A 17,451-nucleotide genomic window follows, 5' to 3' on the forward strand; every position below is an offset into this window, starting at 1 on the left:
CAACATTAACCTTGTCGAAAAGGGGACTCTTTTATTGGGTTCCAAATATATTGTAACATTTTTCATTTTTGCTTCTTATAACTTTATATAACTTTATATATATATATGTGAACTTTTCTCCCCTCAGAAAGTAGCTACGGTACAAGGACTTCACCAGCCTAGTTGGTCCAGGTAAATTGGAAGTGAGATGCTGTGGACCGGCATAGATACCCTTCTTCCACAATATGTTGTATGAAATGAAAACTAACCTCAAACCTTTCACTGCACAGAACATTTAAAAGAATGGCAACTCTCTCACCTTGAGGCTTCAATCTTTATAATATGGCAGTCCCAGTTTTTACAGCTAAATAGGTGGCAAAATGATCCGAACCCAATACGGAGATATAACCAGTTAAACTTATTTCAATTTTCAGTACCGAATTGAATCTATAATCTTATTTCTCACTCATGAAGATGACTCTTTGATACTAGAAAGACAATCCAACTGCTTCCTTCTCTTTGCTTCTGGCTCATGCTCACCCAACTGCAGTGAAACGGATACCTCACTATCATAGCCAGTCCTCAGGGCCGACAGATTTTTCAACTCTTGGTTTTCTTTGTTCTTCTGATGCAGTGGAGAGTTGCTGGTTAATCTTGGTATGAATTGGAGTTCGACGCTCGGAGTCACCTCATATCCATTTTCTATGTGAAAGCCAGCATGCTTAAAAGGTGAGATCATCCCCTGAGAGGATTCACCTTCAGGAGAAATTTGCTGGACACTGAAACCAAGCGGCTCAGAGTTCTCTTTAAGTCTATATTTTAATGGCATCCGATCAAGACAGGACTCCGCAACAGTAGAATCAATCCCTCCAACTGAATTATTCCTTTGTTCATGCACTGCAGCTTAATTAGTCATAAAATGAGGTGAAAAAACCCAAGTCAGAAAGGAATGATTGATATAAAATGTTTGCCAGACCCAAAAAGCTTTCAAGTTTCAACAACTTCATTGCATCTAATTATTTCATGGGTGCATACGGAAGGTTCCTGGGCTATGGCACAGTTAACATCGTTACCACAATTCTAAATGAGCAATCGTTTTCTGTCTACACAACTATTCTAATCATGTGCAATTATGAATATAAGATGCTAACATATTAGAGAATTTATGACAGATGGATCAATCAAGAAAATGCAAAACCAGATAACCCACACATGAAGATTTCTTCCATTGATTTGAAACCCATAAGACAACCATGACTTCCAAAGGACAGGGTTTATATATTGACTTGTAAACAAACAACTGTTGGATATTCATCCATGGGTGTGGGATTAGAGCAGGGCATGAACAGGGAGTTAACCCCATCCCTTGCTCGATCTCCTCAAGACTCCCCTAAACCTATTTGGTTTTCCCATGAAAAAAAACCCCCGCCCCTTGATCGGAACTAAATGTCAGAAACAGAGAATTCATCCTTTGTTATATTGGTTTTTCATGCTAATGCTATTAAGATATTTTATAATTTTTATGAACGATAAGTGCATAATGTTCAATAAAGACAAAATAATAAGAAGAAGATTTGTACTTTCCCAAATTCAGTGTGAGACAAAGCCCACAACTACAATTTTTTTATAGGAAAAAAATTATGATTTAATTGAAGATAGATGCACCCTCAATTTTCTTTTCCATTTTCTGGGCCTTTTTAATTCTTATTCAAATAAGGAGCCTTCAGTATCCCAATTCCCAACCTATCTTATACCCTTCAACATGAATAACATTCTTTTTAAGGGCTTTATTGGCTCAACAAATGAGGTCATCAAAAAGTCAAATTTTTTGGATGAAGAAGTCAGACAAGAATTCCGTTTTAAATCTTAATAGTAATGATTTGGAGTTCAATATTCCAATTGTTAAAAGGCCATGAAAAGCTGTTTGATGAAGCTCATTATCATGAAGATTTTGAAGCTATTAATTCACCTTTAAAGAAGCCAGTCTTCCTCTCCCCCTCTCATCAACACATTAGATGAAAACGAAAAGTTGTCTTCCTTCCTAAGGAAATGTGGCATTGAAATATGAGATCATTTATGTTGGGTTTTCGGCCATTGGTTTTGTTCTTTTCTTCTTGGAGTGCATTTTTCTATGGCTGGGAAATGGTGGTTGTCTGCCGTTTGTTTTGCTCATTGATTTTTAGTTTTTGGGCGAACTTGTTGCTTCTTGTAGTTTTCTTCAGAGTTGAGTTTGGCGTTGATACAGCTTTTGGTTGTTTGTTTTCTTCTTTGGCCTTCTGTTATTTGTGCGTTTCTGGGCAGTTGCTGCTTTTTCTTTCTTCTCTGGCGTGATGTTTTAAGCTGGTTTGTGTTGTTTCTGTTTGTAGCTTCAATGGTTTGAGGACCTTCCCATTAAATTTTCAGCTTTTGTCTAGATCTCTTTAAGAGTTTTTTATGCTTTTACTGCTGTTAGTTGGCTGTTCTCGGTTCCCTTGTTTTGTTTTGGTACCTTTTTAGCTTTTAGTAATCCTTTTTATTTTTGTTTATTCTTCGGCAATTATGAGGAGTTTGTATCTTTGAACTTCTTTTCTTCCATTTCATATATCGAAGAAAGGTTTCCTTATGGTTATTACAAAAAAGGTTTATACCTTACATATACTAGTCCCATTTGGTCTAGGTTTTCTGTCCCCAACCAAATGGGGCTATCTACCATCCAAGGTCAAACCCTAGACATCAGACCAGAACTAAATATATATGTGGGATAAAACTTAAAAAAACTTAATGTCTATGACTTGGAAAAGACTACATAAACTATTTCTGTGATAATTTGATCAAACACCAAAACTTCATCAGCTTTATCATGCTCAACAATCAACGCAGGCAACCTAATAGTTTGTTAAAAAAACGCTGTAAAATTTAAAAAATAACCACAAGTCTAAAATGGCTCTACTGATTGGTTAAGATAACCAAACCTTGTAAACCATCATTTGTAGTAATAAGATCAAGCTCAAGGAGATCAAGAAGGCGTCCAAGATCAACTCCACTGGTCCAATTCTCTGGTGGCTGACCAACTTTCAATTTCAGTCGACCTCGATTAGCTGTTCCTCCCCAAATAATCCCAACTGGACGTGGCTTTTCCTCATCCTGACCAGTTAAAAGAATAAGGCTTCCACTGTCACCTTCAAGGTCAAACGTCTGTTGGTCATCTCCAACAACAAGAAAATCAGTGAAGAAACAAATCCCCTTTACGTCGTTATACTCAAGGGCATATGCCATTATAGTCCCTCTGGTCAAACCTGAACTTCTTCCAACCTTGATCACCTTTCGTCCAATAAGACTGTTGATTGGGGATTGCAGGTCTATTTTGTTGACATCACCAATCTCACCAACCCCTTTTACAAATGTAACGACGTTATTCATGTTAAAATCTTCAGCAAATGGAATGAACGCTCCATCAGCTCGCACAAATGTTTCTGCAGGAGACACCAAACGGCATCGTATATGCACAGAGTTCATCATATAATATACATACCAGTAAAGAAGTCTTGAAACATGATGAAAGTGAACACTCAAACCAAAGCAGCAGCCAAAACATCCCAATTAATTAATGATAGCCTTCGACTGCCATAAAATCAATTAACCACATGCTCATAGGTTTTAAATGAAAAGAAGAACATGGCTTAGTGGTAATGAAGTTATTGGTTAAGTTACCTGCTGTCATATTTAAGTAAGGTATCGGTATCATGTCACACAAGGAAAAAAAATGGAGAAAGAAAACAGTGAAAAGAATAAGTTGCACAAATTTTATAAAAGAGGATAGAAGGAAAGAGAGAGAAAGATTGTTGTACAACTCACGATGGCCCTCTAAGATATGAATGGGGAATCTATATTAAGTAACTTAAACAAATGTTGGATTTCAGTGGCCATGGTGTAGCAGCGATCTAAACCACTACACTAGAAAAGATAGAAAAGCAGAATTTCAAGCACGCCGAGGTGTATGTCAAAATACACTATTTTTATTACCTGGATTCGTTCCAGCAAAGATGCCATACCAGACATCATCTGTGATGAACGACGTTGCTCTCTCCACAGCACCCAGGTATACACCAGGTCCAAGGCTGGGAGGCAAGGGATGAAACATTTTCTGACTAGGGTAGTCTAAATCAACTGCAACATGCCGGTTTGTAAGGAAACCAACTTGCCGGGTTCCTGTCCGGCTTTTTACAATTGCACCCAAAGTCCCATAAGTTTCTTGGCTAGCAACCTACGAAGCGAAGTCATTACATAATATCAATTACCACAAGCTAAGAAATATGAATAAGATATAAGAAAAACATTTGATAGAGAACATACGAGGAAGCAAGAAATTGAGTGAATCCAGACAAGCAGTCCAAGGGGGTTCAAAAGCGGACAATTATTTGATCATTCTATCTCAAAAGTTGCCACAGAAAACATCTAATCTAAGAGATTCAGAATAGATATAAGGAAAGAAGACAAATGGATAACCACCTTCATTAACGGTGCACATAATTCAACATAAGTGAGGTTTGGTCAAATGCCATCGAATGCTTTTTATATCAACTTTGAAAAGAAATCTTGAAAAACAAAACTGTTAATCGTAAAACAAAAATTTGCAGCAGCGACAACAGCATTTCTTCAATGGTTAAGATCACCTTTAATCTTCATGCCATTGCCACTGGAGATTTAAATTCATCTAAACTTTAACACGTGACCTTTAATATCAGAATATTATGTGCACTGTGTTTAAAGGTAGCTGACACCTTATGAAACCACAGTATCGTTAGATTACATTGGGTAATTTATTTCTGAACTACTCTGATAGTGATAGAGTGAGATTATTTACAAACTATTGGAGGCAGTACTCAGGTTTACTGTAAAAGTTAGCATAAAGTTGATGGAAAATGTTGCCACACACTAGCTTTGGAGGATATTTCTTAATAATTTTACTGATGAAGTAAATCTCCAAATTCAATAGCTAATGAAACTATTCATTTTTCCTTACAATTTATGAATTTTTGTGTACATACTGAGCAAATCTGACGACAGGTCAAATCCGTTTTCCCATTTTAATAAAAGACTGCACTAACATTCCTAACAGCACCAGCTTTTGTCATAATAAATTTCAAGATATACAAGACATTGTCGGAGTAGTTTCATCATGTAGAATTTTCTTCAGCACGCATATATATGATTATAGAAATATTGTTCCAGAATAGCAGCCTAAAATATAGTTTATAATGAGATGTCAAATCATTTTTTTATAGAAACAATTGAGAAGAAAAATGAAAGAATACAAGGACATCCAAAAAAACAATCCCCAAAAGAGAACCCCACTAGTTTCCAACTAGGTAAAATACTGCCTATAAAATAATTACAAAAAACCTTTGAAAACGAAGTCTAAAGAGAAACATGAAACTTCACCAACGACCAAACCTCACTAGGGTCCCTCTCCACACCCCTAAACATTTTACTGTTTATCTCACTCCAAAAATCCCAAGTCACAGCACACAACCCAGCACCCCAAAGAAAACGCTCTTTCTCCCTAAAAGGCAGGTGAAGGAGGAATTCCCCGATCATCATGCAAACGTTTATCTGGCAAGCCAATGAAACGTCAACCTCCTGCAAAAAAAGGATCCAAATCGATCTCGCATAAGGACAATCCAGATAAAGTGATGCAAGCTTTCCTCCGCCTTCCGACATAGGATACAACAAAAAAATACCCACTAATAAAGGCATCTTTCTCGAAACCTTATCCACTGAGTTCATGCAGCCAAGCCGAACTTGCCAAACAAAAAACTTGACTCTTAGGAGTCTTTAACCTCCATAAAACATCGAAGACTGACTCAACAGTGGGAGAGGGGTCAACTAAAATCCTAAAGAAAGACTAGCAAGAAAAGCCCTTTGTTGAATTAGGGCTCCTAACCCGAACATCCCTTCTCCCCATTCTAAAGTCAAAACCCTCTATCAAGTAGAAAAGAGAAGCCACATCCGTCGACTCCCTATCGGACAACACTCGAAGAAAACCAAAGGAGAGAGACAGACTTCCTAAACCAAACTAAAACATCAGACACCAAGCAATTTTTCAAAGAAGACAAATGGTATAATCTAGGAAAGGTCAAAGAGAGGGGTCAATCCCCCACCCAATGATCCTCCTAAGAAAAATGTTTCCTTACCTTCTCCCACAATGCACGACGCAAAATAGAAAAAGGAGAGGAATATCTTTCCAAGGGTTACAGTGTGTAGGTAGGACCATTTTTGCTCACAATAATCTACAGCCATGAGGCTTCGAGCTCAAGGGAAAAGCACCAAAGCCATTTAGCCAACAGAGCTTTGTTGCGTAACCTTAAATTGTCAATCTCTACTCCCCCCTTCACAGATTTTCTCACAACCTCCCAGTTAACCAAGTGAGACCCCTCTCCTTCTGCCACTCTATCTCAAAGGAAGTCTCTCGTGAGTTTCTCCATACTCTTACAAACCGAAATCAGCAACATATTTGATAGCATCACCCTCAGCTTATAAATGGGAAAGGCACTCATAACATATTTGATAAGCGTCACCCTCCCAGCTTTGGAGAAAAACTTTTTCTTCCATGAAGCTAATCTTTTTCTGATTTTCTCCAAAGGAACATCCCAGAAAGAAATAGCACTCAGATTCCTTCCAAGAAGGAGACCAAGATACAAAGAAGGGAAATCACCAACCTCGCAACCAACCAAATTCGTCCATCTAAAAAGCTTATCACCCTCGCAATTGATACCCAAGACCTGACACTTACTCCTATTAATTTTAAGCCCATTCATCAATGAAATTTGTTTATTATCAATAATAATAATAAGTAAATTAAATTAGCTACTACATTTAAATTAAATTAATACTCAATAGGTAACGTTGAAATTTGATAAAAATGTATTAACTTAATGATACCAAAGCAGTAAATTAATTTATAAAAATATAAACTTAACTTTTAGAAAAAGTAATGTAAATGACAAAACTCCTGCAAATATTTTCAAAATATGGCGAAGTTTCAAATTCTATCAATGTTTATCATCGATAAAATCTGAAATTTTGTTATATTTTTTTTTATATATTTTGGTTCGTTTTACCATATTTGAAAAAGCTCCTAATTTTTATATAAAATGATGTAATAAACAGATTCATTATTACAATGAACATTATTTATTCTTATGAAACTTTGATAGCATCCTCATATAGAACTAAACACAGTCGTTTGATCCAAAAGCAATCTTATTCTAGGTACAAATTACTAAAGAGCATCCAGTGAAACCTGAACCTACGAAGCACGGACGCTTTATTTTTAGCAAAGTGTGTCTAACGGTTGTTGGACATGAATATGCCTACACACACGAACACCTGTCCGCACACTAAAAAACATTTATGAATCTTTTTTACAAACTAACATGCTTAGCACGACTCCGGAAAAATATTTTAACATAAGAATGGGGGGGGGGGGGGGGGGGGGGGTGTTTCTTTTAGTATTAGCTCAAGTCATAGCCACTGTGTGTATGTTTTAGTAAGGTGTATTTTCTTTTTATGTTAAATCTACATGTTTTATCTATAAAGAAGTACTAATATACCAATATAGAGACACGTATTTTAGATTTTTAAAAAAATATGTCTCTTCAATGATAACCATAAAGAGCCACAAATTCTATGAAGTACTAAAATATGTGCCCCAATGATAAAGTAGATTTGTTTTTACGTTAACTCTAACAGCCATATCCATTAAAAAGAAAATAAGATACAGAAAGTGTCCTTAACGAACCAACTATGAAAACCATTTTCCTAGACAGTTAACAATCATGTATACAAGAATTTTTCTTTTTTGAAAAGGGGGAAAAGGCACCTGGGAACCGGAACCAACAGTTGGATCGCTTCCCCTCAGGCCATCAACAAGCTCTGTGTATACTTCTTCTTTAGGTGTAGCTGCTGGAGCACCATAATAAGAGAATTCCACAACGTCAACATCGCACCATATACCTCCAGGTCCCTGACCCCAGTGATCATTTTTGGGGAAAATTGAGAAGGAAAAGAATGAAAGAACCAACCAAAAATTAGAAAAGATATTAAGGCCAATAAATTTATGGGCCTCACATGAAGTATAGACATTAGTGATCCTTCTATGATATAATAGCAAAAATGATTTTTCAAAGGTAGTACCAAGGTCAGGAAACAACCTCTAACGGAGGTAAAAAAAAAAGAAAAAAAACTCGATATGTTGAGCTTCCAACCTCAAGTGCAGCAGGTAGACATTGAACATCACTGAGCCACTGCCTGTGAACTTTGCGTGCAACAAAGACAATAATAGCAGGGATATCTGTCAACATACCCTTCTGGATTCGGAATCCTATTGCAGTTCCCAGGCTAAAACGACGCAAGATCTTGCTATGGAATGCCCTTATGGTCATTAGCTCAAGCAAAGTAGTAGCTCGCTGCCCAGTGGGCAGCCGGCCCAGAATTTCAGGAAGTACCCCTTTCTGAAGGTTCCCAAAATAGTTTGCTCTATCTTCTGCAGCGTCATTTAAACGGCTGGAAGTGGGCCATGAAAAATAAGCAGCATTGGTCTCAGACAGCTGACTACCCGGAGCAAAACATTGGCTGGGTGATGGACTTGATGAAGGCAAATGAAGATGACTGCAATAGTTCCTTTCCAAGTCCAAGGCAGATTCCTCTGATTGTGTTGATACCGAATGATGAAAAGTTAAATCCAGTCTTGTCCTGTCCATCTTTCAGCTCTCCAATGACTATGAGAAAAGAATGAAGGCCTCTTAGAAACGAAAATTCACCGTATCAAATCCCACTGAAGTTATTGCACAGAGAGAAAGATAAGATGATCCCATTGCAGATGCATACATTCAACAGTGGTAGCAGAACATAGAGACAAGGGAAATCGTATATAAAAAGAAGTAAGCCGCGTGCAAATATCCAAACAAATTGAACCTCCCAACTCAACTAAATGCGGTCAGGGAAAATGCAGACCATTACAGAATTACATTTGAGAAATGAACATATGCAAGAAAGAAGATAATAGGAGAAGCCCAAAATTGCCCACTTTCACAATTGCTGAGTCTAATAAAACAATCTGTAAAAGAAAAGATGAAAAACGAAATTGTAATTAGAAACGTTTGAATTGGGTTGGTAGTGTTTACAAACCTATAGGGAAATCTTCAGGCTTTCATGAGTTCAGGAGTTTTGAAATAGAATTAGAAATTAGAAGGAGGCAGGGAAGAATGGGAGTGAGTGGAGAATGTAAGCGAGGCAGGAAAATGCAGGCAGCAAAGACCCGTTTGATAAAGAGTCTAAAGGATGAGAAAATGAATGAATTTGGTAAGGAAATATGAGGGGAACTGGGAAAAGTGGGAAAAAAAGAAAAAAGAAAAAAGAAAGAAAAGAACTCACCGATCAGCAGCAGTGATGGAGGAGTGGGAAAGAAAGGAATGAAGGATTTTCATGCCCTAGCAGTAGCAGAGAGTTTTGGCATCATCCCTATGGAGATTAGTATGCAGAAGAGAAGAATCACTTTGTCAAAGGGAAAAGGTCACTTATTTCTGCAATTAAAGGTTGAAGAAGAAAATATGAAACCATGGTGATGGTGGATAGTGATACCATTCTCATTCTCTGAAATTGAAAGTTTGGAAAGACCCAAATTCCAGAAAATATAAGTAAATAAGAAGAAAAAAAGCAATAACTAATAAGAGAGAGAGAAAGTGATATGTGATTCTTTTTTAGTTTTATAATAGTAAGAAAATAAAAGAGAAAGAAGATTAAAACTTGGAGAGTAAAAAGAAAAGAAAGGGCAAGAGGCCTTTTTAGTTTTTCCTTTAGAATGTATTTGATTTGAAGAGAATTGAATTGGGGTATGAAATGGTGTAAATGGAGGACGAGATTAATTAGGGTTTAGGGAACTGGATGGAGATGGAGATGGAGATGGAGATGGAGATGGAGATGGAGATGGATGGCTCCACTGATATTAAGTATTAAGTTTGGTGGAGGAGGAAATGGGAAATAGAGAGGGAATTAGGGCCCCTTTGTATCTGCTCCCCAAAAGTAGCACACCCTTATAACCCATTTTATTATTTTATTTCCACCATACCCCATTTTTCTCGGTGCTCTTCTCTCTCTCTCTCTCTCTCTCTCTCTCTCTCTCTCTCATTTATTCATTTATGTAATTTAAGTTTTTCTTTTCTTTTCAATTTGATTTTTCTTAAATTGAATACAATTTATTTTATTTTTATTTTATATGTTATTTTTCTCAACCAGATAATATATTATAATTAAAATATTTTATAAAATAATATTGGGTAAATTTTGAAAATGTGAAATTTAACCTCTTCTGTGGATATCATGCCTACCAAAATATGAAAATATGCATCGAAATACCTCTATATATATATATATATATATATATATATATATATGAATGTAAATTTAAATTATAATTTTAACTTAGAATTTTAGTTTTTAGTAGGAATCTTTTAAAAAAACATAACAAAACACAAAATATTTACACCCTAAAATAATTTGAAAAATAGAAAATATTTGAGTAGTTTGTTAGAGATGTTTGTTAGGCAAACCAGAAAGTTAGGAGTATTATTCAAAATTTAGTCGTTCCTGCATGGTATATCATATACGCATTACACATATTAGGCCTCTATATTTAGTAGTCAGTAATCTGGGGAGGAGTATGTCGGCTTTAATAAATTCATAATTTTTTCACTGAAAAGTAATAACCTTAAAGAAAATCATTATATATAATTTCTCAAAAGAAAAAAGACAAAATTTATTTATGTATGTATGTATGTATTACAGAACATATGTATGTAGCATGCTTTTGTAAAAGTATATGTGATTTTTATTATTTAAGAAGAATAACAATAAAGAAAAGAGGAAGCCATGGATAGTTTCTCTCACTTCCTCCTATCCCATCACATATTGTCTCTTTATCTTCACTTTTTGTCGTCCATACTATCTCTCTCTCAATTATGAAATAATTAACCATCACAAAATTATGAAATACACATAATGCATCCTCTATTTTCACATGTATTATAATGCACTTTCAAGAGATCAACCGACCTTTAATTTCCAAATAAAATCTCGATGGATTCAGCTTTTCCTCCAAGTTTCATGCTTTTTCGTTAGGTTGATGTTAATTAAGGTGTTGTTAATTAAGGTGTGACATGTCTTCTATTTAATTTGGAGGATTGTGTATACTAAATAAATAATAAAGGTTGTATTTAATATCAACCGTTCAAAAAGATGGATGTGATATATAAATATAAATTGCATAAGAAGAAGGATATGATATGGGAGAGAGACGTGGAAAAAGTTTTTCCACGATGCAATTATTAGATGAATGTGTGGTATATGTGGTGTTGGTCCACCACATAATCTGTTCTTTTCACATCCAATTAAATAACTATTATGCATCATTTAATTAATCAAAATCATTATTGGAGAAATGGCCATCAAGATCATTGTTTTCAAAATAAACTAATCATTTAATTCCTCATATATATATATATATATATATATATATATATATATATATATATATATATATATATATATATATATATATATATGCATTTCCATTCATTTTTTGTCCACTGTAATTATACCTCTTGTAACTCATCAAATGTTTATATATATATATTATTATTATTATTATTATTATTATTACGAATTGTACGTTATTGGAATCTTTTCACTTTTAAATATAATAATATACTTTTAAAATATTCCACAACTTATTATTATAACATTGTAACTCAAAACGGAAAGGTTTCAATATTTGTTTGGGTGCTCATTTTTAAATACCCCTAACTAAATCCTCACTACTTATTTGGATAATTCTTTATTTTAAATTATATTTTGTTGGTGATAGAATTTTCACAAAAAGATTTCCTAACAATCATATTTACAATTTTAACAAAGAGAGATAGAGCCAAGAAAGAAAAAGGAAACATTGATGAAGCTATCAATATTCGTTTTTGACTGATAGTATAAATTGCATCAAATTACAAATTACATCTCTATAGTTTGGAAGAAAGATGTTAATTAAGACTTTAGTTCATATTTTTACATTTGACATATAAAACTTTGGTAGATAGTTTATATCATATGAACTAAAACCTAAGAACTACTTGGTGTTATTGTACCACAATGATGAAATCATGACCCTTTAATCCATAATATCTATAATTATATATTTTTTTTTCTAAAGTATAGGGACCAAATTTATATTTTACAAACATTAAATGTAGTAAATATTTAAGATATTTTGATTAGTTGAAATAATTTTAGTTGGCTTTGTGGTTAACTAGACCAACTTAATAAAGATATTTTTCAAACATTAGTGAAACTGAAATGGGTTTAAGATATTACGCTTTTGTTCTGAAGGTCCAAGGTTGAAGCATCTGCCCGTACACCATCAAACTATATATAATATATATACACACTCCAATATGATTCAATTGATTTTATCATACAGTGCAATTAAACTCCTTTTTGAAGTATGCTTGCTTTCATCCTATGGACATCATAATTACTTTCATCAAGCAACAGATTATTTTAAGTTCAACGTATTTTCAAACTTATATTTTTGCTCAATAAGATTTTGATCCGTTAAGAATTTTGTGTAGTAGGTATGTGTATTTTTTTTCTTCTATTTCTTGTTGTTGTACTAAAAAAAAAAGAGTAGATTTGTTCGATTGAATTAAAAAAATTATTATAACTCTAACAGTTAAAACAAAATACAACTAAAATAAAAATGACATTAATAATAGATATCAATTCACTAAAAAATCGTCCACCTTACTAACATGGTTTTACCAAACATATGCAATGGACCTTATAATGAGACCATCACAAATATTTTTAGAATGATTTCTCAATACTTTTAAGTACAATGAAAATACCTATGTAGAGTCATTCAAAAGTATTAGAGAAAATGGAAATATACCCACTTATTTCTCTCTCCCTTAGGTTTATTTTTTTAGAAAAAAACAAACACTTCATAGAAAAAAAATGGCTGAAAGACAAAATTATTTACAGTACCAATGGTAAATATTTGATCAATTTTCTCTACTTTGAAAATTTTCCATTAAAATATATATTTTCCATAATTAATTATTAAAAAGGTTTATTATCATTTTTTCTTTAATTTTGATAGGTTGAATAATAAATTTTGGACAAATAATGGGTCGTCACGTTATTTACCAAACTACAAATCATAGAATTTGGCAGTTTTAATTATAAATTGACATGTTTTTGAAATAAAATAAAAAAAATATGAATTTTAATAATGACAGGGTGTTTGCGTCGTAGATTGAACAACCTAGTTTGGTCCAATTGGATCATAGATGAATAGTCAACAAAGTGAGGACCCACTGGGCTAGGTCCAATCTCATCGGTCCAACCTCTTTTCTATATAAATTGCATTTTCTTAGTGAAGATAGAAAAATTCACGAATACAAATGCATACAATTTAAAACCAGAATAAACACGAACAAAGAAATTCATAAAGTCAGACCAATTCATCTTTTCTATAAAAGAGAAATGAAAGGCTCCATTTTCTTATCTGCAAATAACAAATTGTATATAGAATACAATATATATATTCTATACTACTCTTTTTATGTTTTTCTTCTCATTTTAAGAAAAATTTCCAAAGCTAAACACTACTAAACAAACATCTATTTTTTTTTATTATTATTATTTTTTAATTTCATGTATTCAGATTACAAATCAGAAATAAATGCAAAAAAATTCATTCTTAAAGCAGGAAAAACTGAAAACTGAAAATTAAAAAGAAAGCCGAAACTAGAAACAAAAACTATACCAAAATGGTCCCATGCTACGAGGAGTTCACCTTCATCTCCAGGATCTCCAGGCCTTGCATATTTTACTTGCAAGATACTTGGCCGCCTTAGCACCGCCTACAGCCAATACACCAGATACCGCCTGTCTTGCACTTGAAACCATCACCTTTCGTCTCAGAACCCTCTGCATGCAATCCGCTACCTCTTTTCTCGACTGGACCAACACTTGGTTTCTGCCTGTGACTCTACCTTTTTCCAAGACAGACAAATGTTTTAGGTGATGTCAGTTCACAGTAACAGTACAATGATCAAACGAAATTGTACCAGGTCCACTCAAACTTCTCTTCTCCCCAAGCCTTAACCCCATTGTGTTCCGGACCGTCGTTGGTAATGACGAAACTAAATACTCAGTTGCTGATAACCCACAATCCTGTTTTACGAGGCATGTTTAGTAAACATAAACCATATGAATGTATGTAACATTTTTACTGTTTACCTCTATTTTTACAACCACAGCGAACTACCAATCTAATACAACTACTAAATTTCAACAAACCTGGGAAATATTTGCTTGATCATCTCCATGTGGTGAGAATTGCAACAACTCTTTTGTTTTGTACTGTTCAAGACAAGGTTGGTACATTGACTGGAACAACGGGAACTGCCCTCGAACTATTTTGTTAACCTACAGAAGGTGAAACGTCACATTGTAGCATGAGTCAACTAGTGATAATAAATAGTGAAATGACAAAAATCTATGTTGACAACTGAATGTATATAATTTAGTCCTAGAATTAATAGAATATTTCTAGTGTTATCTGTAAAGCAAATAAGATATTTCAACACATTTACAACATAATAATTATAAGGCAAGCATAAAGTAAGCCGATGCTATTAAGTATATTAAAAGTTGCACTTATTTTGCTACAACCTAAGCAAGTTAACTTATAGTTATGTACCTTATCTCTGTCCTCTGCAAAAAGCATACGCAAATCACCCATATATGAAAGGCTACATATTTTAGCATACAATTCAACCTGCACAAATTAAAGGTAAGTGTAAGTTCACAAATTACAGAGGTGCAGTATAAAAAAGGAAGACAACCTCAGTAAACTTGGGTGGCAGAAGGAGGAGGGCTGCAGATACTGCAGACCTCAGATTAACAGAGTTAAGCTGTTGAACATCCAGTGAATCCACCAGTATATTAACCTGCAACAAAATTTAAATTCCTTAGAGAGGACGGGGAAAAAGCCAACTGGTCCATCCATTTTCACTGCTCAAATTAGGGCTATATAGAGAGAGAGAGCGAAGGAGCAGCTCTCTGAACCTATACAATTCAATTTACACAGAAAGTTGCGATTCCCAACATCAATAAACCACTGGCAATAGGTGAGAATGTAAAAACACGATGAGGATCTTCCAATGAAATACATCTCCTAATAGTTAATTAACACTCCTAATTTACATGATTGGAAGTAGTGAAAAAAATAGAAATTGGGATAAATTATCTCTAAGGAGCGCTTATGTCCTATGAACATGTGATTCTCCTAAGAAGCCAGAACAAATCATAAGGTACATCTACATCTGACGCTTTAATTCTCACTATCTTTAGTACTTGTACCTCACCCATTCATGAAAAATCCTTGCGAAATATTTGTTTGACGCTTTAATTCTCACTATTTTAGTACTTGTACCTCACCCATTCATGAAAAATTCTTACGAAATATTTGTTTATCTGTTTTCAAGGAGGGTTAGATGTCTGAGGAAAATATACTTTCTGAGTTTCTGACGAGCAAATTATTCCTTGAAAATGTAAGAACAGTAGTTATTTTTCAATATACTAGTTCCTAGGATACACAAACCGGCTTTTGCAAACGGCCACTGAGGTAGAATGTCTTCCAATATTGTATGTCCTGTATTAAATCATGCATCCTTGCAACCCCATATTTAAGCATCTGTACAAAATGCTTATGCAGTAAGGTTTGGTAAGTACAGATTACACAAAACCATAAGCTTTTTGAGGTTGGAAATCAAAATACAATTTTTTCCCCCATTCAAATACCTTATCGTTCCACATAACATAAGGATTAAAATGTACTCCAACGCCAATTGCATCTGCAACTTTAGTAACCTAATCAAATCAATTAGAGAAGTAGCCACCAGGGACAGAGATAGAAGGAAATTCAGGACCGAGAACGGCATTACCAGTTTCCCCCCTCCAAGGTACACCATCCACGAGGCATAGTGGTCTTTGTTTAATCGAATATTCTACGTTGCAGGATGAATAAAATAAGTTAGTAAAAATAATGCATTCCCAAATCATGTTAGCACACTAAAACTGTAAGGACTTCTTAAGATTGTACCTTTTCGTGCCATTTTTGAGGATCAGATACGCCAAGAATAAGGTCAACCATTTTTGACTGCCGATCCAAAGTTTGAATCCAATTAAAAAGAAAATTTGCAGTTATAAGTACGAAATAGTATATGTCCAGAGAAAAGGAAGGAGAAACCCAAATAAAACCTTATCGTGATTATTTGGATGCAGAGTCGAACCATATATGCAGCAGAACTCTACTGGAGGAAGTTGTTCGAGGAAAGCTATAAGCTCGGGGTTTTCCTTATTCTTCATGGTGTCTCCGTCTTCCCGCCTATACATGTTTGTATGCAATGTCATAACACAAGCAAGGCTAGGAATTGAGACAGGTATTATAAAACAAAGATGGTTGAGAACGTCTTAAGCATAGAAATCAAATTTTTACTTCGGAAAATCATAATAAACTCCTATAACTCAGCATACTACTGAAATTAGTTTCTAGACAAAACCCATTGAATAATTAATGAGATAGTAAAGGTAATGTATCCAGCACATTCACTTGGAAACTGATTAATATGTAAAATAGCACATATTTGAGATGAATATACATATCTCACCTGAACTTTCACTTCAAAGTTCAAAGCCAAGGAGCAGGCCGGAAAAAGAAAAAGAAAAAGAAAAAGGGAGGTATTCTTCTTAACTACGTGTAAAATAGGACTATCTGAATCTATGTTTATACGCAAAACCCATGCAGCACTCAAAGGGGAATTTCATCAAACAGTTGGAAGGCAAATTCAGAACTTCAGCAGAGAACCTCCCACATTATCGAAGAGATCAGCGTCAATAGAAGAATTCTGCAGCAAGTATTTTGTCAAAAAACCACACATACACACTCAAGACAAAAAAAAAAAAAAAAAAAAAAAAAAAAAAAAAAAGGTGGATTGTAAAGTGAAACAAAAGTGCGAGTATAAGAATCCAGCCTCCTTCAGGCAGTTGAATGTTCGGGAGGTGTAGCCGTGTTCATAAGAGATGGAAAGAAAACAAGAATGACGCAAGATCGGAAGAGCCGTGGCGTACATCATGTTGTCATTGGCCAGTGGAAATAATATCTGGCGAGCGGTGGTGATGACGGAGGGGATGGTCGTCGTATTGTCTAAACAAAAAACGACTATATCATTTTCAAAACATAAATGAATGACGGCGGAAATTTCTTTTCAAACTCAACCATATTGACTATTTTTTTCTTTTCTTTCTTCAAATTGCCCATTTTTCTTTTTAATTTCTATACAAGAAAAGATAAAATAATTTTATGAGCTAAAT

The 17,451-nt window shown here is 34.4% G+C and overlaps 2 protein-coding genes across 14 annotated transcripts; both read right to left on the reverse strand.

Annotated features, from left to right (window-relative positions):
* Positions 1-11: 11 nt before the first annotated feature.
* LOC103484249 (protein NARROW LEAF 1) lies at positions 12-10,135 on the reverse strand. 5 transcript variants are annotated; one of them, XM_008441225.3, is made up of 7 exons: positions 9,394-10,021; positions 9,148-9,293; positions 8,226-8,738; positions 7,841-7,984; positions 3,982-4,222; positions 2,931-3,431; positions 12-882 (listed from the first exon to the last, which is right to left on the reverse strand). In XM_008441225.3, exons 3-7 carry the CDS (start codon positions 8,718-8,720, stop codon positions 446-448), a joined length of 1,818 nt encoding a protein of 605 aa, XP_008439447.1. In that variant the 5' UTR covers positions 8,721-8,738; positions 9,148-9,293; positions 9,394-10,021; the 3' UTR covers positions 12-445. The 5 variants fall into 5 exon arrangements, with proteins under 5 accessions (XP_008439447.1, XP_008439446.1, XP_050944443.1 ...); XM_008441224.3 differs by lacking the exon at positions 9,148-9,293 and having other exon boundaries at positions 9,394-10,135; XM_051088486.1 differs by lacking the exon at positions 9,148-9,293 and having other exon boundaries at positions 12-876; positions 8,226-9,076; positions 9,394-10,026.
* A 3,545-nt stretch (positions 10,136-13,680) lies between these two features.
* Positions 13,681-17,434, reverse strand: LOC103484252 (uncharacterized). Of its 9 annotated transcripts, none has more exons than XM_051088493.1 (12): positions 17,209-17,434; positions 16,749-16,985; positions 16,339-16,465; positions 16,181-16,237; positions 16,023-16,085; positions 15,880-15,948; positions 15,680-15,772; positions 14,922-15,026; positions 14,777-14,854; positions 14,374-14,502; positions 14,142-14,247; positions 13,681-14,062 (listed from the first exon to the last, which is right to left on the reverse strand). In XM_051088493.1, exons 3-12 carry the CDS (start codon positions 16,444-16,446, stop codon positions 14,016-14,018), a joined length of 855 nt encoding a protein of 284 aa, XP_050944450.1. In that variant the 5' UTR covers positions 16,447-16,465; positions 16,749-16,985; positions 17,209-17,434; the 3' UTR covers positions 13,681-14,015. The 9 variants fall into 9 exon arrangements, with proteins under 9 accessions (XP_050944450.1, XP_050944449.1, XP_008439452.1 ...); XM_051088492.1 differs by having other exon boundaries at positions 17,112-17,434; XM_008441230.3 differs by having other exon boundaries at positions 13,681-14,066; positions 17,209-17,411.
* Positions 17,435-17,451: the final 17 nt, after the last annotated feature.

The sequence above is a fragment of the Cucumis melo genome, chromosome 8 (assembly GCF_025177605.1).
Source record: "Cucumis melo cultivar AY chromosome 8, USDA_Cmelo_AY_1.0, whole genome shotgun sequence".
NCBI lineage: Eukaryota > Viridiplantae > Streptophyta > Magnoliopsida > Cucurbitales > Cucurbitaceae > Cucumis > Cucumis melo.